This window comes from Onychomys torridus, chromosome 5 (assembly GCF_903995425.1).
Source record: "Onychomys torridus chromosome 5, mOncTor1.1, whole genome shotgun sequence".
NCBI classification, from domain to species: domain Eukaryota; kingdom Metazoa; phylum Chordata; class Mammalia; order Rodentia; family Cricetidae; genus Onychomys; species Onychomys torridus.
Window position 1 is genome coordinate 80026561 of NC_050447.1, and position 23443 is coordinate 80050003.

Genomic DNA, 23443 nt, shown 5'->3' on the forward strand with positions numbered 1-23443 from the left:
ACCAATCTTCCTGAATAAATGCCTACGTACACCACTCAGTGAAGGCACACACTCGTGTTCAAGTTTGCTACCCTATAGAAGTTCTCCCTACCACCATGAAAAGTCTCTAACAGTACTATAAGTGTCACACAAGAGGAGGCCGCCCAAATGCAGTGCTGACCCAGCACACAGCACTCACCTGTCCACTATGATACCATGAGGGATGAGCACACACTCCAGATCACCATAATAGTGCTGTGGATACGTGAATAAATCCAAGTCATAGCCCGGCCAATTATCCGTAAGCTGTAAATCAAAGTAGTTCCATTATGGTATTTTTCATGATTAATTTATTTTCTTAAATGTAAATAATAAGAAAAACACGCATCATTTGAAAACAGAATGATGTTGAACAGGGAGATTAGGTCTGCACATCTCAATACATTAATGTCTCCCCTTGAGCTCTGAAAAGCTTAGTAAGAAATTCTTGTTTATGCAAGATATGTTTATGATAGAACAAGGGAGTGTACTCTGCTCCTAACTAGGTTATTATTTATGCAACCTGATAAAACAAAGGAGTAGTAAGCTCAATGGTGTGTTCCACTATTGGCATCATACAATATAAAAATGCAAACCTAATGTCTTTTTAAAAAATGATTTTATTATTTTTATTTATGTATGTGTGCCTGCATGAGTTTATTGTACCATGTGCATGCAAGTATCCTCAAAAGCCAGTTCAGAGGCCAGAGAGCATCTGATGCCTTGGGAATGGAGTTACAGATGTTAACTACTTGATGTAGGTGCTGGGAACCAAACCTGGGCCCTCTGCAAGAGCAGTAAGTACTCTTAACTACCCAGCCATCTCTCGGGCCCTAAAGTCAATGTCTTAGAGCTAACCTGTTGTAACTATGTGGAAGATCGTGTTTATGAAAGCACTATATTGGTGCAGCTCAAAAATAGAGTGAATGTCCAGTATGTCTGAAGTCCTAAACTCAGTCTCTGGCACTGTAAAAAGAAGTATGTATGTATAAGCACATACTTTGTGTCTATACTATAAAAATATCATGACTATATTATACACATTTATAATTGTATAATAAAGAGTATTATGATATATTCTGCATTCCTATTCACAGTGAGTTGCCTCATCTGCCTGGGAAGGTTTACCTATGAAAAGTATATCCCGGGATCACAGTAGACCCAGACTTCTGGGTGCCCCCATCTGTTCAATAAAGACTAAAACAGGATATTCTTTTTAAGGAACTTCAGCCTTCCTTAGTTAGAATGTGGTGGTCCAAGAAAACTGGCCTATTCACAGAACATAGACTGATAGCAAGCTAGTAATCCTTTCTCTTGCTTAAGACTTAATGTACAAAGTGTTTTTTTGTTTTTGTTTTTGTTTTTTGGTTAGAATAACAACAAGATGTGGAAAAAAATGAAGGTGAAAGTTACTTTTCCTTTCACATAAACAAGAAGGATACAATAATGAAAAATGTTGTACGTGAAAACCCTTCTGTATAAGGTTTCATAGCTCTCTTTCTTTGTTTTCCACCCTGTCTGGACTATCCTGTCCAGCTTTGAGCCATGGAGGGCTTTTATAATACAGACCCAGCCTGATTTGCTAGCTCATTTCTACATCTAGCCCCTGCTTTCAGATTGGTTTCCAGTTTAGTCATGATTCTGTGCATGTATGTGTGTGTGTGTGTGTGTGTGTGTGTGTGTATTATTAAGTTTTGAACACTTTGTATATGTACATTATGTATTTTGACTATATTCACCCCAAGTCCTCCTCCTAGCTTCTTTCAGATTGACTCCCTACCCACCACCTCTCCCAATTTCCTGTTCTTCCCCCCCCCCCAACTCATTGAGTCCAATTTGTGTTGCCCTCATACTCATGGGTGTGGGGCCTCATCCACTGGATCATGTTATCTACTAGATGCTATACCCTTAGAGAAAACTGACTCTCCTTCTCCCAAAGGCCATCAGCAGTCACTAGTTCCTTGACTAGGGGTGAGGGCTTAGGAGCCCACTCCTCTCCAAGCTAAAAAGTTGACTGGATTGAGCGTGTGCAGGCGACCACAGTCATGACTGCAGTGGTCCTGTTTTGTGCAAAAGATAATAGTGCCCTCTGGTCCTTCCTGACCTCTGGCTCTTACACTTCTGCTCCCTCTTCTGAGATGGTTCCTGAGCTTTAGGGGGAAGGGGTGTGGTATAGAGGTCCTATTTGTGGATGCGGACTCCTCAGCCACTCATTCTCCGTACTTTGTCTCTGCTTTAAAGGGCATCCAGTACACACAAATCTCTCTGAGGGGTTCTGAGAGCTGCACTAATCTATGGGTAGAGAGACATGATTTGTTTGTTTGTTTGTTGTTTTGTTTTTGTTTTTGAGGCAGAGTCTCTCTGTGTAGCCCTAGCTTTCTTAGAACTCATTCTGTAGACCAGGCTGGCCTCAAACTCACAGAAATCTGCCTGCTTCTGCCTCCTGAGTGCTGTGATTAAAGGTGTGCACCACCAGGCCAAGTCCAAGAGATAGGAATTCATAGGGCAGTTTGATAGTATGTCCATTTAGAAAAATAACTAAAAAAATTCAATACTGTGGCCTAATCTCTCCCCAACCATGGGTTCTTGGCTGTATTTGCAGTACCAGGCATATGATTCTATGGTGCAGGCCTCAAATCCTGCAGCATCTGGGGGGTCCCCAGGACACCTCATTCTTCCCAGCTCTGACTTCATTCATCTCTTACACACTGCTCTGTTTCTTCCCACTCCTTCCGTCTCTATGCCAAAGTTCACCTCCTTCTTGGAAGCGCAGGTCAATCTCACTTCTTCCTGGAAGCCTGGCTGACTGTTCTCAGGTTGTGATCCTTTAGCCTATTCCCCTGGGGTTCCCTGCGGCTCTGTTTTAGAAAAGGCTCCACCTCCGGCTCTTTGGGGACATTTCCACACCTTCCATTCTTGTGCTCTGTCTTTGTCTGTTTGCGGCTGGTTTAGAGTCCATTCCAGCCACTCCATCTTGTACTGAGACATTCTCCACCCCACTCCCCACCCTTCTCTGGATGAAAGACTCAAAACCAATTCCCTTTGACTCAGGTTTTAGAAAGAAATGTTTTATGGTAGAGCCCAAGCCACTCCCATCCTAATTTTGGTCTCTAGCCAGACCAAACTCATTCTATTTCTCCCCAAATTTATCCTTTCCCTATCTCAACACATTCTTCCAGTTCCTCAGACTGAGACCTTGGCTTTGGCTTCTTTTCTCCCTTTAATCTTTGTGGCACCCAGTCCTTCTTCATCTTCTCCTCAGTTCCCTCCCAGTGCCAGCAGGACCACACCTGAGCAAGCGCCAAGGCTCCCTCTCCACCCTGACCTGGGCCTATGCAGCCATCATTTCATCCTGGCCTACTGCGGAAATGGCCGAGCCTGCCCGCCGGGGTGGGTGGGCTTCTCCCACCATGGGAGCTGTAACCAGCTTTGAGGAGTGAATTTCACACCGTGACATTCTCTTACTCCAGCTTTTTTAAGGGCTTCTCATCACATGCTGATTAAAACCTGGAGCCCCCACTGTGGCCCACAGGAACGCCCCTCTCTTGATTCGCTGGCCCTTTATCTTTACTCTGCTCCAACAGCTTTCTCCTCACTGATTGAATCTGCTGAAAATGTGTAGTATTTCATTATTTCTTTAGCCTACAATACTCTTAGTGCTCATGACCACATACATGGCTTGCATATTCTTTTCCTCCGTCTTCGTTCATGGTCATCTTTATGGAGAGGCCTTTCCTGACCACAAATACAAGCTGGCACTCTCCTCCCTTCCCATCCCAGTTTTGTATCCTTCATATCTAATTTTACTTTCCTTCTTAGCATGCATTACTACTAGGTGTGTGTGTGTGTGTGTGTGTGTGTGTGTGTGTGTGTGTGTGTGTGTTCTGACTTGTCTCATGCCTCTAGAATGTGAGCTACTTCCAGCAGAGACTTTATCTTACTCTTTGTTCAATCCCTAGTGCCCAGACCACTGATCTGAGATCTGTTGAGTACTAAAAAATATTGAAGAATGGAATGAATGAGATTGTCTTTACCTCAGAACTCCAACTCTAACCCTTAGTTTGTCTGCTTAGATAGAAATAACTACTCTTCGAAGCTCTGGAGATTCAGAGCTGTTGCACTAGCCAAAAGATGTACACCATCTGCACACTCAAAAAGTGTCGTGTTTGCTGCACCTTACCAGCACGCTGGTTGGCGTGACTGGTGAACTTGTACAGAGCCTAACTGGATCTCACCATGAAAATTCCAGGAGTCTGCTGTAACCTCTAACACCAGAGTGGCTGCCCAGTGACCTAACAGCTGCACCTGAATGGCATACAGCCTCTGTGAGAGCCCCTGGCACCAAGAACTTTTTTTCTGGCTTTCCTTCTAGACATACAATGCTATCCATTCTACTTCCTGGAGCTCATCTGCTCACAACACTGATGATCTCCTGAGCTCTTTCCTCCCTTCATGCAAATCCTTACAGAGCTTTGCTCTGAATCACAGAGATTCCTCTCTATGTCAAGGTCATGTTTCCCTCTGATTTTTACTGCCATGAGATTAGGAGACCCTGTTTTCCTTTTCTTTCGTTAGTTTTTGAGACAGGGTCTCACTATGTAGGCCTGGCTATCCTGGAACGAGCTATGCAGGCCAGACTGGGATTTAAACTCAACAGAGATCCACCTGCTTCTGCCTCTGTCTCCTGAGTGCTGGGATTAAAGATGTGTGCCACTGTGCCCAGTCCTGACTTTCTTTTATTTAAGATACAATAAAACCTATGGAGTGCCTAACATCAAATAGTGAGTGTGTAACAAGCACTAAACGAATGCACCCCCCCCCCACGCACACACACACACATGTATGCCAAAGGACAGGAAAAGATGATAAGAAAATTATGAAACAAATCTATACGTGAAAATGGTCAGAGCAATCAGTAGCTCAGAGCAACATGAGTAATGGTAGATATCACCGATTTCAAAATCTAGCTCCTCTGGGGCAAGTCTGTTAGCTACCAGACCTTGGACACATCAACGTTTCTAAAATAAAGGCAATGCCTGCCTCACATGGCTATTGTGAAGGTTAAATAAGACAGAAAATTAATATAAGCCTCACTAGCAAGTGGTCTGTAGTGCTTATGCAATGACATTAGCCATGTAACTACACTGAAGCATCGGTTGTCTATATAACTCAGAATCATTTATATAAGTATGTTTTAACTCATTTAAGGAAAAGCCTCAGTGTGGTTTGCTAAATGCTTACTACCCTAGCTTAAGCAGTAAAATTAAATCTGGTAGAAATGCATTTCTCTAAAACTGTTCTCACAATCACAAGTGGCCATTATTTGCAGTTAATCTGAAATGGTGATTCCACTGAGGAGATAAGACAATCAGAGAAAGAGGCTCCAGGTCTGTTCTACTGTCTTTGCACACGGATTGTGTAATGAGTAAGTCTATCCCTGGAGGGATGCTGGGTAGCTCTGAACCTTAGGTAATGGATTCACTTGCTTTAAAACAAAACAAAATAAAAAAAAAAAAATGAAAAACAAAGAAATCTTTAAATAGTTTCAGGATCACAGATAACATGTTCTAAGTTTATTCCACACAATGCTTTCTCTGTTCAAAGAGGCAAAAACATCTCCAAGCTGGAGAAATGACGAACACAGTAACTGAGTCATTTTATACTACGTCCAAATCCAGAACCCATCTGACTCTCTTGTTCGCATTTAAAGCTACATTGACAACCTATTTTCTTTTTCCTTAGCCTGCTTCTTCCCAGAGAGAAAAATGGCTCAGAAACACATGGGAGGCAGCTCAAGTCTGCTTCTGTCCACCTCTGAGCTCCATGCACTTGGGCCTACTCTCCCTGCAGACAGACTGTTGCCAGCACGGATGGACAGCAACATCAGCCGGCCCAGCCCCAGAGCCCAGCTCAACCATGTTAGAACACCACACCAGAGGTGCTGAAAGCAGGTCCCACGCTCTTCTGCTAATGCAGTGACAGAGCTCAACAGGCCACAGGACAGGTTGGATCCCAATGCCTTCCTCTTCTGCATTATTCCTCTTCCTCTTATTTATTCTCAGATATTGCCACTCCATCCGCATGGGAATGAGCATAGACACAAGGGAAGGAGAGAATTAAGCGAGCGTAACAGAAACTCAACAGTAACTTTGATTGGTCTCATCTTTTCCCAAACTTACTTGGGCAGGTACCAACTATGGCTTGTTTGACAACACTTCAGTAAAGCATAAACTGGAGAGAGAATGATATTTAAGAACCTGACCCCCAAAAGCCAGGCAGTCAGAGAAGATCTTATCTCCTTGAGAAATAATCAGTAAGCATCAACTTCACATCTGGTGACTTTACTAGCTCCAAACCAAGTGACCCAACTTTGAGCAAGCTCTCTGAACTCAGTCTACGTCTTTTCATTTAGCAATTATTGTATGCTACTATTTATTCTTTATAATGCATTAATGCCCCTCCTACCTGTGTTACCTGAAAGTCACCTGCAGATAAGACCCATTTTAACTTTTTAATTAGTGAATTGTTATTACACATTTTCTTATGTGTGCACTATGCATTCTGGACCTACCCTCCTTCCTTTTCTCTCTGACCCCTTCCAGCCAACCCCTCCTCCCTATAATTACCTTTCCTCTATTTGTTTTGGTTTTCTTTAGTGTCCTGTATTGTTTAACCAGGGTCACCTGTGTGACATTGAGTTTGGACCTACCATCAGAGCCTGGCGGGCTCCACAGTGGGTACACAATCGTGCCTGCCCCTCTCCCAGAATCTGTGGGTTTCCCACAGATCAGCAGCATGTGATAAATTCCTGTGGGTTCCTTCTCTCTTCACAGCTGACTGTTAGGAGGGCCTGACTTCTGTGGGCCCCATATCAGTACACCTAGCTACTGTGAGTTCATGCTTCCCATCCCTACATCCTCCTCTTTCCCAGCCCCCTTCCATCTTGAGGCTCTTACATTCTTTCTGCCCTCTCTTCCACCATGTCCCCTGAGCCTTAAGGAACTCACTCAATGTCTTGTCTTGGGCAGACACCTCAGCCATCCTTTATTTTTGCCATCTAGAGCAGCAGGTCTTTACCTTTATTTCCTTTCCCTGGAAGGAGAGACTTCTCTGTTCAGGTATCCTTTATCTGGCAGAGCCGGACCATGAGTGGCTTAGATTTCTTAGCAGTCTCTCTTCTTACACAAATTGTGCCGTGTCATAATTAGATCCTTCAGCTCCATATTCCTCTAACTGTTAACTTTGCCACCATAGCTCTCCAGACCTGGTTTTACCTTCCTAGTCACTGTTAAACACCTTGGATGCTTTACAAAAGCCTGCCTTCCTGATCTTTCTAACTGTTCCATCTTGCAGCTCCTTCAACTGTCCCACTCAATCAGTTTTTCCTAATTCTACATTAAGCAACACAGTCCCCTAAGCCCACCCGCCCTCCAGAGCAGCCCTGCCTCTGGAGTGACGGGCTTCTGTGCAGCACAAAGTGTTTGAAAGCTGGCTCAGAGTCTGCGGCTGTCGCCTGCTGCCTGCTAGTTATGTGCCTAGCCTAACTACATAACGTGAGGCTTTACGTCCTCTCTCAGAGCCCTCATCTTTTGTTTCTGTAAAATGGAGAGTGTTGGGTACCTACTTACGGATTTGTTCCGATTAAAGGAAGGACTTGACAAAAACTCAAAAGAAGTGCCCGATAAACCCGTTTTTAAAATCATTTAAATTTATTATTATTTTCCTACTAGTTTTTTTTTTATTGTTATCACATCCTCTTGACTTTTTTCACCCCATCCTTAAGAGCTCTCTATTTTGCTAGCACACTTATTTTCTCTGGCTTTCCTAACCCTTTCCTTTCTTCAGCAGCTGAATTTTCTCCAAGTTCTACTGGAGAAATTAACATACGTGGGGGGGCATTTCCATCCTACACTGGTGATTGCCAACCTTGGGGGCACTTTGTACAGTATAGCAACTACTCTTGGGGCCCAAGCTCCACACCAGCTAGTGCACACAGCTTCTCCTCTCCTTACACACCCTTGCTGTGGTCATGCGTCTCTCACTAGAAGACCTCTGTTGACACTAATAGATGAGACGATTATATTTACACTGTTCTGTCACTTGCTTTTTAGACTTCCATAATCTACCCATCCTACATCTAGATTGATCTCCTTTTGATTTTTAATAATCAGTGGTGGGGAGGGATTTTATGCAAGGCAAATGCTCCGAGCCACACCGCCTGCCGGATCATGTTCTTTAGAAGCATCTAGGATTTACTATACAGGGTACAGGTAGCATTCTGGGGGTGGCTATTTGAAAGACATTCCACACAAAAGGCCTCCTGCCCACTCCCATGCTACCTGCTCCTTTGGCAGCATCTGACACTCTTGAGGATCTGAGGACCCTGGCAAATCCACTTCCACCCAACTGTGTTCCTAGGCATCTACTCTTCTGCTTTCTCCCACCCAGCTCTTCATTTTTGGTGGTCCCTTTGTCTGGCTCTGTGCCCACAGTGTAACTCTCACATTTGGGGGCTTTCCACAGGCATCTGTTCTCAACAGTTGTTTTTATTTCTTCCATTTTCACTTCATTCATTTATCCCCCAAATATTAACCAGCCTTCTGCTGATGGTTTTCCAAGTCTACCCTGTCACATTCTGGAGTTTCAAGTATGAATTTCACATTGCCTACAGGGTAACCTGAGCTGTGTGCGTTATATATAGACTTAATAAGGGAGTTAATTTCATGATTTCCTTTTTCATATTTTCACACCCCTCCCATCTGGCCTACCATCCCCAAGGCGACTGGAATGTTTTTATTGTAAACACACAAATCAGATACAATGATATCTTCTTTACCCTTGCCATGTGTCTCTCTGGGCCTTGGGTCCCCACATGGTTACCTTCTGTTTATGCTTCAGGTCTTGGGTGAATGTCTCGGCAACTCTGATCCTATGAGCAAAGACACTGCTCCCCACCCGCTTCCAGTAGCTGTTTTCCTTCCGGTTGTCCACCAGGCTGTCCGAATTATCTTGGCTACATGTTTTCACACTGCTTGCCTATGTCCCTCCCTTAGAATGTACATTCCAAGAAAAAGAGCCTGTCTTGTTCCAACAGTAAAACCAGACTAAAGGCACCCCTGCTTTAAGAAAGGCAGGACTTGCTGTTAAATTAAGAGCTGAACCCCACATTTCAACCTGAACAGTTCTATTTAAGTGAGAGGCTTTTCCTTCCCAACCCCCTCGTTCTAATTCAATCCATTCATTTCCATAAACAGATTAACTGCGAAGTACACTTTGGGAAGAGAGGCTTAGTGACACGTCAGCCCCACCCACCACCCTCACACCTTTTCACATCAGTCCTGGTAGTCATAACCACCCTCCGCTGGAGTTTGATTCTGGGAGGTGGGTGGGTACCCTCTGGTTGACACCTGAATGATCCCTAGAATTGAAGAGTTTCGGAACTGGTCCCACCCCCCATCTCGACACACTACTGGATATTTCACACATTCAGTTTGTCTTCCTTCACAGACAAGGCTCTGGGCGCCGACTTCTGCAGAGCCGCGCCCCAGACTGAAAGCTCGGATTTCATTCACTTGTGCTACTTTGTATCTTGGCTGCCCTGAAGAGTTCTCAGTACCTTTTTTTTTTAAAAAAAAAAAAAACTAAACTCGAAACTCATTGAAGTGAGAAGGCAGCCGCTAGAGCAGCACGCTGGGGTCTTCCCAGACCCCAGCTCGCAGCCCAGGCTCTTTGTGGCTAGCACAAGTGGGGACCCGGTAGCATGCAGGCTTCCAGGCCAGGCACCCGAGGAAGGGGAGGAAGGGAGGAGTTACTGGGAACTCGGGACGAAGGGGCGACGTTAGTAGAGGTTGTGTCAGATGGGGAGGAAGGGGGAGGCCAGGATGCGAGGAGGGCAGCGATCTCCGCGGAGGGGGACGAACAAAGCGGTGGCCGGTTCTCGCCCGAACGTATTTCAGCTAAAAGGGGATGCTACGAAGGGAGGGGAGAGGAGCGAGCTAGGGAGCCCGGGCTCCGGAGTTTGCATTTACCACGACGCCTCGCCCGGAGTCTGGCGCCTTCTCACTGCTCCCGGCCATGTCTCTCGTGGGGAACGCGGGGAGGACAGACGCCGGGAGGACCTGGAGGCCCGGCTGCGCTGGGGGGGGGGGGATGGGACGCGGGGGATGGGACTGGGGCCGCCCCGCCCCCCAGCCTGCGGGCGGGAGAGCCGCGACCTCAGCCGAGCCCCAGTCCCGAGGCGGCCGGGGAGCAGCTGTGGAGCAGTGCCTGATGCACCTGAGCGCGCTCCGGGGAGCGTCCCCGGCGGCCCGCGGCTTGTCCCTCTGCCGGCTCCGCACCCCGCGGGGACGTGGGACAGTTCTGGAGCGAATGCAGCCTCTTGTCATTTGTCGTACCCCCCCACCCACCCCACCCCAAAGCCCGTCGCTGCAGCCCCCAGGCTAGCAATCTCCAAGACTCCTCCCAGCCAGGTTTTAAATGCACATTTGTCCCAAGTTAAAGCATAAAGGCGGCAAGTGCTGAGCGGTCTTGGGCTTTGGGAATGGGCTGGAGTATCCTGGAGGGCTTCAGCTCCTGGCGTCTTGCCAGGAGTTGGAAAGAGCCACAAGCAAGCATTTCCTCTGACCAAACCCTAGGGATCCGATGGGCCCAGGGCAGGAACTTTTTTTTTTTTTTTTTTAAACAAAACACTGTATCTAATTTACCACTTGACTCTGATTGTTTCAGGTTGTAGCTGAAGGCAATTGGGCTACTCCGATTAGAGAGCCCTGTTTTATGAATCTGTTTCCAAACCCAAGCCCTAATGCCAGCTTTCTCCCAGCCTAACGCTCTCCCTCTTTGTTCTTTCCTCCAAGGCCCTGCTTTCTGTTTATGTGTGTCTTTGGTTTCCCGCATCTTGCCAGAGCCTGAATACGGCCCACTTTTGGGCTTAAAAACCTCACATGGGTATATATAGTTCTCTTGATTCAGTCTTCTCCCAAAGATTTTTGCTGGCCTAGGGTGTAGCTCAGTGATAGAACATTTGCCTGGGATGTGAAAGGCCGCATCGGTTCTAAGCCCAACAAGAGTAACAACAACAAACACACACACACACACACACACACACACACACACACACACACACACACAGGCTTCTTCACCTTTTGGCTAAGATCAAGTGCAAAAGGAAAGTTCAGTATTCATTTTCCGGCACACACTGTCGAGAGGAATGCTGATTGTGTCTGGTTTGAAGGGAAAATAGTTGCCCTAGATTGGGATAATTGTGTAATAATGTTGTGTTTCTGTGTGGTGGACAAGCCATGCTGAGCACTTTGGCTGTTAATGTCCAAGTGCGGGAATGGTGGAAGAAGAGGGGAACAAAGTGCGGGCTCCCGATGTTAGCCCTGTGCTTGCAGACTGGTTGTATCAATAGGTGGTACTCCCCAGCACAGAGGTAAACCATTTCGTTTCAACCAGTTATTTTTGTAGCTGCCTCTCACCTGTTCTCCATTTTCATTCTTCAGTACTGGGCTCAGGAGATATTGATAAGCAATGTTATTGAAATTTCCAGGGACTGGGCTGGAGAAATGGCTCAATGGCCAAGAACACCTGCTTCTCTTACGGAGTGCTCAAAAGCACCCAGATGGTGACTCATAACCATCCATAACTCCAGTTCTGAAGGATCCGATACTCTCTTCTAACTTCTGTGGGCATGAGACGTGTTGCTTGCATGCAGGCATAGCTCTCACACACATAAAATAAAATAAATCTTAACTGTCCAGGAACTGAAAAGTCATGTTGTTATAGTAGCAATCTAACTCTAGAGTCGGGAGAGCAAGTTAATGCTGTTCACTGGCTACACTTTTCCCACTGGATGTGGTGTAGATGTGGGGTGGGGCTCTGGGGAGTTCACAAACCATGCTTGAAGATAATATCACTTGAGTGTCCAACTGCTTCAAGGCCAAACTCAGCCTCAAGAATCTCCTTGTGAAGTCAGGACGAACTGGGGGACAGGACATGGCAAGGCACTTGTCTCAGCAGAAGAGCATGTGTTAAGGATGCTTGTTGGCTGGAAAATGGCAGATAGACTTTTTTCAAAAGACCATCTGTTTAGATATAAACCCCAATGAATTCACAATGAAAAAAAAAATACATAGCTAGCCTGAAGGACAATGACAATCTTATGAATTCATGTTCCGGAAGATTCTATATATACCATTGTAGGGCATTCTATAAAGAATGATGAATAAACTCTTTAAAATATCAAATTTATTTTACTTCCTATCATTATATTTTGTGTGGTCAGACTATAATTGGTGCTCTGGATCACATGAATGTAATATAATATTAAATTATATTTGCAATGACTAGGAGAGAAGAGCAACAATGTATCTAACCAGGCTTTATTATTAACCTTACATTAGGAATTTTTAGAGGCAAACTTTTTAATTTCTGTTAAAAAAAAAAGTAGTGAAATAGTTTTGGATAGGAATTTCAATTCTAGTATGACCCTATGTCTTTAATGCACGAGTCTAAACTAGTAAGATCAATGTGTTGGATTTCAATTCTCTCCCATGTAAACGGCAGGATAAAGCATTTCTGTACTACATATGGTAATGAGGTTAAAATGAGATAACATGCATAAAAATCCTTCGAAAATGCTAAAAACTATAACATTATCAATGTGAGATGATGTGAAAAAAATTCATGAGCAAAGAAAGGTTTATGACTGCCAAGAGAAGAAGAAATGCCCTCTCCCAGGGGTGAGCCCCTTAACTGGTTATTCAATACAAAGTGGTCAGTTCTGAAACCACTTATACAAATGACAAAAATGGACTTAGCATGTTGTATTTGTATGTTTGTTATTGGTGAAATTATTAAGGCCATTCCACGTAGTTAAAAGGGAGGTTTATTTTGTGGGGTAACTTACAAATGAAGGGATAGGTTGCAGGGTCTGGGAAAGGTATAGCACAGTCCAGCGGTGTTCTCTGGAGAACTCTGCTTGGTCTACCTCCAGCCTCCAGGGTCCTGGGACCAAGAGAAGCCTCTCCTTTTGATCCTGGGTCTTCAGCGTCCTCTCTCAGCCCTGCCTTGTAGGTGTGACCATTACTGAAGCCTCAGTGGGGGTTGGAACTTCCAGGTCAAGGCTGGAATGGCTACCCACTACAATTTGTGCATTCATATAATACATATAAATGTATATAACAATAATAAAGTGAAAGAGGATGTCTAATTGGGAGGGAAGCAAGGAGAAGTTTGGAGGGACAGGAACTGGGAGGGGCTGGAAGGGTGTGAGTGATGTAAGTTTATTTTAATTAAACATGTATGAAATAATAAAAAGATAAAAAGGGAATAGTTATGAAATTATCTCATATAAAATTACAGGAAATTGGTGTGTGTGTGCGTACATACCTGGAGGCTAGGGCAAGACACAGAGTACCCTGTCCTGTCACTATGCAACCTTATTCCCTTGAGATAGGCTCTCTCACTGAGCCTGGGACCCCAGCAGTCTTCTTGTATCCACCCCAGACAATGCTGAGTTACAAGTGTGCACAGCCATACACAGCTGTTTTTATATTTAATGTGGGTAGAGGGATCTGAACTCAGGTCCTCATGTTTGAACAGCACCCATTCTTACCCACTGGGCCATCTTCCCAGATCCTAGGAATTACTCTTTAAAACTGACATAAGGGCCTGGGAGGATGGCTCAGTAATTAAGAGCATTTGCTTCTTTTCAGAGGACTTGGGTTTGGTTCTCATCACCCACATGACAGCTTACAACTATCCAATGCCAGTACCAGAGAATCCAGTGTCCTCTTCTGACCTCCATGGACACCAGGCATGCACTAAGTACACTTAAACACATGAAGGCAAAACATTCATACACATGAAATTGAAATAAATATTTTTAAAAAGAATTGGCATAAGATTCAGATTTATTTATTTATTTATTTATTTATTTCAGTTTTTCAAGGCAGGGTTTCTTTGTGTAACTTTGGAGCTTGTCCTGGAACTCCCTCTGTAGACCAGGCTGGCCTCAAACTCACACAGATCCTCCTGCCTCTGCCTCCCAAGTGCTGGGATTAAAGGTGTGTGCCACCACTGCCTGGTAATTCTGATACACTTATAGTCTACAGACAACCTGGGACTGATGTGACAAAAGATACAGGAAAAAAAAGAGAATATAATTAAAGCAATGGATTTTTTTCATTTAAAAAATGGTATGTTAGTTCAGAGTGTCCACTAATAATTCTTTTGAGATGCACAAAAACAAAGACGCACACCGTTGCCATATTAAAAGTTAGTGCGCCACATTTTCCAAGCATCCACTTTTCCATATTTTCACTGAATGTCCTTCCCTTTTTAAATTCTCACCACTACCATGGTAGAAACACAAATATTTATCATTAACTGAATTTCCTCCAAGCTGGAAGTACTTGCTAATCTTTTGACATTCGGGGACACTTGGACCTTTGTTAGTGAAGGAGCATTTCCCACCTTGTGCCCACCTTGTGCCCAGTCATCCAGTGACATTAAACGGGAAATTCAGAAGGGTATTTGACTCTTTCCAAGTCCTGAAACAAGAAAATAAATAAATAAATATCCTGTAAGCCTGGGAACTGTGTTGAAATACATAAACATCTGAAACTTGGTGACTCAGACGGTTAGTCAGAATTACTGGCGAGAATCTGGAGGGAAGCCACTGTGGAGGAGGCCAGTGATAATGATGATGGCATTTTGCTTTTCCATCATGATGAACAAAAAACACTTTTGAAAACGAACAAAACAAAACAAAACAACAACAACAACAACAAAAAACAAAACAAAAACTTGTCCTCCAGACGGTGGGTCCAAGTGAAAACTTTTCAACCTCTGAGGTAATTTCCCCCTCTCTGTAGTAAAGAGAAACAAAGCTGTGAATAATTGTAGCAAAACCCAACTTAAACAAAAAGCTTCTTTTGTATTCAATAAGTATAGGAACCCATCTTTCTGGCCTCTTATTGCAGACTGAAACCAACGAGTAGTTCTTGAGAAAAGGAAAGGGCAGTTCCCACAACTAAAGCCAGAAGCTGCTTGGGGTTAGGTTTATGTATCACACCTTCTTCTGTAATTAACCTTCTGCTGAAGATCACTCTGAGGTAGGCGGAAGCCAGTTCTCTCACAGTGGTGTCCTACATGGCAGTAGCAGCAGTAAGCTGCCGGGCTGCTTCAGAACACCCTCTGACTATCTCCCCATCTGACCGGAAGAGGACTTGGATAGCTTCAGAGAAAAAGAATAATGTGTTCATGTGTCCCTCCAGATTCCAAGTCCTGGCAGCTGACCTCAACTCTCTTGGCCACCACAAAGCAGTCACTGAAAGGACACAGCTGCAGGAACTCTCAACTAAGCACTAAATAAACCCACAGGGTTGGAGGCAAAGTTCTGTACCTGACCCTAACACAGGGTGGTTTTGAATGAATGGATTAGCGTTGGATGGTGCTGTGGCAGCTTATGCAATATTAAATGGTGCCTCGGCCAGTGCTGAGTCTCTAATGGAAAAGTGACTAATTCAAACAATCAAAACAAAACCACATAGAAACCAAATTTGAATTGTCTAAGGTCTACAACTTTGGCTAGTACCCAAAGAAGACTAATGGCCTACTGGCTGGTGACTGTGTCACTGTCTCCTCAGCTCTGACTTGATGTACAATACACACTGGCCTGGGGGGAAGCAGGGAACGCTGGGTTCTGGTGTGCATTGTAGAGTTAAGGTTGGGATGCTTAGGAGAGAGGCTGAGAGTTGTGACTTAAGGGTGAAAAAGATTGAAAGAGTCTTGTCATTTTTTAAAACTTTTTAAAAAGTTTTCAAAAACCACGACATAGAAGACTTAAATTTATGGTTTTAATGTTAACTTCAAGTAAGAAATTAGATATGGTATCAAAGAAAGAAACACAAAAAGGAATAGATACTATCAACACTTTTCAAACTATATATTGATAGTTTTTGTAAAGAATACGCAGTAGGAAATTTGAAGGTCATGGCTTAGTTATATCTCAACTCCTCAAAGACCTTGACTTTGCAGTTTGGGCCATATTTTAAGTTGACATGAATCTTTATTTTTTACACTTTTCATTTTTTATTTTATGTATCTGGGTGTTTTGCCTGCATAGATGTCTGTCTGTGCACCACATAAATACATAACCTACAGAGTTCAGAAGAAGGCCCCAGATGCCCTTGGAAGTACAGTTATAGACAGTTGTGAGTGCTGGGAATAGAACCTGGGTCCTCTGGAAGACTAATCAGTGCTTGGAACCACTGAGTTGTCTTTCCCGTCCCAAATCTTTGTATTTGTTCTGAAAGACCAGGATCTTATTTCTACCTGTCCCACTTCCCAGGTGTCAACAATATTAGCCTTCTAAATAGCAGCAGAGAGGAAAGCCACCGTGTTGTCTCCTCTTAGTTTTGGGGGCTTGTGAAGATAATTGTTTTTAAACTTCATCAGCATATAGAGTAACTGGTGAACCAGAAAGCAAAACTGGGAAAGTGGTATGACAAGCCACACAGGGTGTGGGTGTGCTGAGCTCCTGACTATTTTTCTTCTGGTTTTCGAGACAGTGTTTCTCTATGTGTCTCTGGCTGTCCTGGAACTCACTCTGTAGACCAGACTGGCCTCAAACTCACAGAGATCCGCCTGCCTCTGCCTCCCAGTGCTGGGATTAAAGGCGTGCCTCACCGCTGCCCGGCGCTCCTGGCTATTTCTAACCAGGGATCCTACAGCTCAGACCATGGGAGCAATTGCAGCAAATACATCAGATAGTTCTGTGGCTTCTGAGTAAAAGCCTGAGAGTTTGTGTTTCTAACCAGGGAGGTTAACTACACTCATTCCTTCAGTAGGGCTTGTGGGAGTCTTTGCACGTTGAACCTAACACAGAAGATCAAACTAGCCGAGGTTTAGCTATTCTGTTTATAACTTTAAAAGGAAGTTTAGAAGGTATTTTTCTGTTTCACTTTAGTGTATAAAAAGTGACTTCCTAGCCCCTTACACCCTATCCACAAGGGAAAAGAAAATAGAGAAAATAGAAATAAAATTCAAAGGCATTTAAAACATGGGTTAATATCTTGATATCTTCAGGTTCTCTGACAGTGGAAAGTTCTTCTTACATGGTTGTTGTTAAACTTGAAAATTGCAAGGAGAAAGACTGAATCCACGACTGTCCAGCTGAAGCAAGATTTATTAAATACTGGCCAGGTCCATATCCAGGATTCCCCGAGAAATGACACTGAATTAGGTCAGTCAGGTGCCCATAAAGGCCACACCCACAAGGCTACGTCTTTCTGTTTTTGTCCAATCGGGGACAAGCATATATCCTGACGTACTTCCTGCCTATGCACCTCTTGCCTATGTGTGATCAAGCACGTCCAGTGCTGTTGGAGCAACCAACCTTGTTTACTGAAGCAAGAGCACATGCCTCGTTATCTTAGGTGGAAAACAGCCTCCAGCATTATTGGAAGTTATCTGTCCTTGGGCAAGTGGTGATTACAGGTTTGCTTTAGCTCTTACATTGTGACTGAATGTGTCCTCTATCCTTCTCCACCCTCCTCCTCAGCTTCACACTCCAAGTAAGCTAAAAAAGAAAACACAAGTGTTTTTCCAAGTTATGATCCATTATCAACGTCTTTTGGAATACCAGGGCCATTATTTATTTAACCATTCCTTAACATGTTTATAAGTCACTCACAAATTTCAAGTTTATAAATTTATATAAATGAATATGTTTGTAATAAAATGTGTGCATTTTAGCTACTTCTAGAAGATCAGAATTTCTAAATTGGGAGAAATAAGTATTTTAAGGCTTTTGATGTGCACTGCTAAATGTAGTGAACAATATTAATGGAAAAAATAAATCTTATGGGTTGTTTTAAAAATCAAGTAAAATTTTATTATGAAAACATTTTAAGATTTGAAGGTAAAGCCTGTTTGTTAATTGACATATATGTAAGAGCTTGGTAATTGGAACTAATAGGAAAAGTCAGTTTGAATTTGTGATTCATTCTCCTCTATGAACTACTTTAAAACAATGTGGTTTTAACATAAAGTTATACCTAGACCAATGAAAAGTTTATGGTGCTCTGGTTCAGGCTTTTGGCTCCAAGTTATGGTTTTCGGTTTCAGATTCAGTTTTAAAACCAGACTCCATTTCCTATCACCGGACCTTAGGCAAATTTCTTAATTTCTTTGCTTTATATGCTACATCTGTTCAATGAAGATAGTGCCAGCTTTGGCTTGTTAAAGGCATACATAGGGCATTGGGGAGGGCAGCAGGTAAGAGCTTTGACTGCTCTTCCAGAAGATTCACGTCTGGTTACCAGCACCCATGTGGCAGTGCCTGTAATTCCAATTCCAGAGGACCCAAGGCCTCTGGCTTCCAGGGACTCTGCGTTCATGTGCACATACCCACACATAGACACACATAGGCACACACACATACACAATTAAAAATAATAAACATTAATCTTTAAAAAACAGCATATATAAAATAATATACTCAGGGACTAGGTGTGTAAGTCAGTGGTGGAGCACTTGCCTAGCATGTACGAGGCTCTGAGTTTCATCCTTGATACCACAGTAAAAATGAAAAATTAAACAACATTCTAAATTCCCAACTACTAGAATGCTGCTTAATGTATTTATCCAGTATTTAAATTGGATTTTTTAAAAAACGGAATTGTTTATCAGTTAAGATTGTAGCATTAAGGAGCTGAAGAGATGACTCATCAGTTAAGAGTACTGGCTGCTCTTCCTGAGAACCTGGGTTCGATTCCCAGCACCACATGGTGGCTCATAGCCCTCTGTAACTCCTGTCCCAGGGAGTCTGGCCTTTGAGGGCACCAGGCACGCAGGTGGCACATAGACATATATACAGACAAAACACTCAAACAAATAAAAATAAATCTTAAAAAAGAATATTTGTACTAATAAACATAGTTGTTGAATTATATTTAAAAAAAATAAACCAACAGTCTGAAAAAGGTTCTTTACGCAAGTGAGTTAAAAAATCCCCATGAAGTTGTGCATATTTGTTCCCTCTGTGGAATGCTGTAAACTTAGGAGCGTGTGTGTGTATGTGTGTGTGTGTGTGTGTGTTTGTGTGTGTGTGTGTAAGTACATAAAACAAAAGAATCTAACTTCTCATCGAATTAGTACAGTGATAATCTAAATTGAGGCCTAGTTTTCAAACCATTGTCTTCTCATTTATTTTGTATTATGAAGCAAATAGCTTGGTTTGGTGCTCCTAATGTTTGGATTATAAAGGACAATAAAACTTAACTGCAAGCTAAATAAATACACTTCAAATAAACTCCATATCATATATAAATAGCCAACTAGTCTCAATATTTATAGTTTATCTATAAGGAAAAGTATAAATGGACCAAATGAAAATTCTGAGTTAAAAATTAAATTAGAATAGATTCCCAAGTGTCTCTGTAAAGAAGGGCTGGGGAAGGGGTTGTAGACATTGAAAGTTGTCTTGGTGTGAAAGGGATCCTGTCCTACTTTGGTTTCTCTTTCTATTGCCAATGCAAAAAAGCAGCACTCACCTCAAAAAGAATAAGCTTTTGTTGTTGTATTTTTAGCCAAATTTGAGTGAGCATAGCCCAGAAACACAGATTTAGGTTACCTCAAATTCCATGTTCCCATGTGAAAGCAGACTCATGAAGTTATTATTATAACAGAACAGAGAAAGTCCTTAATCAAGGCACTTGTCAAGTACATTGGTGAGAACATTAATTACATGATTACAGCAAAGTGGAGACATTTTAGCTCTGGGCCTGAGATGTTATCTGATGACTTAGACCTTTTGGTTGGTGAAAAATTGGGGTTTTCTTAATTTATCCTGAAAGTTTTTTTTTGTTTGTTTGTTTTTGTTTTTTTGTTTTGTTTTAAATATGTAGTCAGGATGTTAGTTCCCATACAGAGGTAGCAAGCAGGGCATGGCTAGTCAGTGGGCTAAAGGTAGCCCAAGATAAACTGTAATTAGGCTCTGGACCTGCAACATTGCAAACTCCCCACAGCCGTCGAGGGTTCAGTCTATCAGCCGGACTACCTGCCCACGGGAGGCACCGCCCACGATGAGCTGGGCCTTTCTGAATCAATCAAGAATGAAGAAATGCCACACAGGCATGCTTGCTGGCCAAGCTGATAGAGCCATTTTCCCAAGTGAAGGTCCCTCCTCCCAGATGACTATAGTTTGTGTCTTGCTGACAAAAACTAACCAGTGCAGAGCCCAGAGTTGGCTTTTGGCTGAAGTGGCTTTCTGCTTCCACAGGCCTTTTGAGATGCAATTTGACCACTGTGGTCCAGGGTTTTTCTCATTCACCTTGCCTTTGTTTCTCTCCCCTCCCCCCAGGATCCTTCTGAACTCTACTCTCAGGCCAACATGGTCAGTTCCAGACTGCTTGCGAAAGTTCTTTCTGGTTCTCTTTGGTTCCTATCAAACTCACGAGCAGCAAACAATCTAATAATAAAAGTCACACAATTGAGAACATTTCAACAGGCTTCATTCAAATGACCCAAAGAAATGGGAGACAAAAAAAATCTCTTTTACATAGTGAGGCTAGACCACCCTATACTGTCTTCCTGCCTCCAAGACTGATGTTGCGGGCTTTTCATTCTTGGGTTACTCCGCACAGCCGGCCAGGAGAACGGGTACCTTGGTGACCTTTTTACAGAGAACAGAGACATGAGACATGGCTGACTCAGTTTTCCCTGTGGGACTGAGGACTTTATTGAAGCTTAAGTGGTATAGAAAAATGACCTCAACAATTGCGCAAATCATACCTGGGCTTTGAGCCCTTACTTTTCCTCTACATAGTCAGGCCATGTGACTCTTCCTCTCCCTGACTTGAACCCAGGGCCGTGCCCATGCGAAGTGAGTGCTCTGTAGTATTCACTACATGTCTGGCCCTATGTTACATTTTATATTGAGTTTCTGGAGTTTCAGGGTTGTCTATGACCTTTATGCATTCTTTTTCAACTTGTTTTCCTAAATCTTAAAACTAGTGTGTGTTTCTGAGTTCTCAATGAGTCACACACATCCTGTCATAAATCCAGTTATCTAATCAACTGTGTTGAACTCTTAAAGTGACATACACAAGGTTTGGGGGTGTAGCTTGGTAGTAGAATGAATGCTTAGTTAGCAGGTGTGAGTTCCCAGGTTAAATTCCTAGCACCCCAATACTGGGAGAAAATGAAGTAGCAAACTTGAACGTGATAAATGCTGAAAGTGATTGTGTAGGTTACCATTTAAATGGCTGTCTAGAAGTTGTTCTGTGCCGTTTAGAAGTGGACATAGGTTTCCAGTGATTTCCCCTACTCTAGAGACAATAGAAAAGATTTAAAGGTTTTTCCGAACATTTTTTCTTATAAAAGAGGAAAAAGGGAAAACTCTGACATTAAGGTGAATCATGAAAAATTATAATCAAAATTTCCAAAAAGTCAGTCTGCAATTTTATTGACAGAATACAGAAGGTAGTGATGACCACAGAAACAGCCTTCTTCCACATGGCATGTCCTCTGATGATCTGAAGCCTAGAGGGGAGCCCAGGGGGCTGGGGTGCTCTGTGGACACACTGTGCAAGATCTTGTCCTTGGGCTTGTCTGGGCATGTAAACTCCATGCATTTTTAACCTGGCTTCAAGTCAGCTTCTCCACATTAGCCATGAGACAACTTGAGCTCTATAATCCTTGTTATGAAATATCTTCTACGTTGTAGACTAGCTAGCATCATCTCTGGCTAAATACTCCTGGTTGTGACACTCAAAAGTATCTCCTGAAAGTTGAAGCTATCACTTGGGATAGTAGAGAATATAACACTGGTTAAAGTCCAGCAACCCTAGATGACACAATTCTTGAACTGGACTGAATTGTTTCCTCATTGGTTTCAGGAAATTAAGAGAACAATAGGCCCAACACTGGTAGACCCATAGACAGTAGATCTGTGGCCCTCCTGTGTATGGATGGTATGAGCAGGGTTTTGAGAAGAACTTTACTTCATTCTTTCTGAAATCCAGGTACATGAATGTAAAGAAAAAGATAGGTAGTATTGCGAATACAGAGAAACACAAACAAAATTCAGGTAAGAGAACACAACTAAAACTTAGGATTTGTCCTTTCTACTTGATAACCAATGACTTTCTATTTTCACCTAGATCAGTGGTTCTCAACATTCCTACTGCTGCAATCCCTCATGTTGTGGTGACCACCCCAGTCATAAAATTATCTTTGTTGCTACTTCATAACTGTAATTTTGCTACTGTCATGAATTGTAATGTAAATATCTCTGTTTTCCAATGGTCTTAGGCAGCCCCTGTGACAAGGTCATTTGATTCTCCCCAAGGGGGTCATGTCACACAGGTTGAGAACCACTTACATAGACTTTCAAAATGGGAATTGGGAGATTATAACATATAATATTACTAATATAAATATAGAATGGTTGACCTTGATTGTCAGCCTGCTGGGATTTAAAATCAGCATGTAAACAAACCCCTGGCCTATTTGTGAGGGATTATCTAGATTGGGTTAAAGTAGAAAGACTCACCTAGGTGTGGGCAGTACTGCTTGCTCCACAGGCTGAACAGAAAGGAGAGAGTGAACAGAATGCAGCACTCACCACTCCATACAGCCTGACTGTGGACTCTTTGTGTGAGCAATTTCCTCCTGCTCCTGCACCATGATGGACTGTATACCCTGGAGTTGCTGAAATACTGTCCTTAATTCACTTTTGTTGGGTGTTTTGTTGCAGTAATCAGATGAGTAAGTAATAACATAATAGTAATAGCCTTCTGAAGGTTATTATTATTATTATTATTAATGAAATTAATATTATTCATTTCTCATAGAGACATGCAGGGATCTCTGTGGCCTTCATGGGCAGCAGAGAGACAAGCCTTGGGAGGCAAGAATGAAGTTCAGTTAGCTGGTGTTGGGTCACACTTTGGGAGTCTGACCCTGAGTGATTTATTTTGGGCTTATTTAAACACAGTACAATCTGGTGAAGACCATTCTTGTGATGATAAACTCAATCCTCCATGCAACAAAAAAGTAAGTAAAACACAGATCAGACACGACTACATCAAAACGTGACACTTTCCGTAAAGATGGGTTCTATAGATTGACTGAGAAAAACAAGTTTATGAGATGGGTCTGGAGGAGGGTCTGATGCTGGAAAGTCTCTACTAAACAGATAGGGAAAAGGTCACCAGGCTACTAAGCACATGTGCTTCAGCCTTCTGGGCAGAAAACAGGTTTTGCATTCCTTCTCTTGAAGGAACAACCCTGTGTGTGGAACACTCCAGGTTCCCCCAGTGCATGCCTGTGAGAACGTAGGCCTCCATGTCCCCTACACAGAAAGGTGGTAAACAAGTCTCAGGAAGCTGAGCATCATACTTAAGACAGCCAAGAG

At 43.0% G+C, this 23443-nt stretch overlaps 1 protein-coding gene across 1 annotated transcript in view; it reads right to left on the reverse strand.

Annotated features, from left to right (window-relative positions):
- Prtfdc1 (phosphoribosyl transferase domain containing 1) overlaps window positions 1-10158 on the reverse strand; it is a 100442-nt gene extending 90284 nt beyond the window's left edge. The window contains exons 1-2 of the mRNA XM_036186992.1: window positions 10047-10158; window positions 179-285 (exon numbers count right to left, since the gene is read on the reverse strand). Coding sequence (XP_036042885.1) covers window positions 179-285; window positions 10047-10094 — 155 coding nt within the window. The 5' untranslated portion in view covers window positions 10095-10158. The remainder of the gene's footprint in view (window positions 1-178; window positions 286-10046) is intronic.
- Window positions 10159-23443: the final 13285 nt, after the last annotated feature.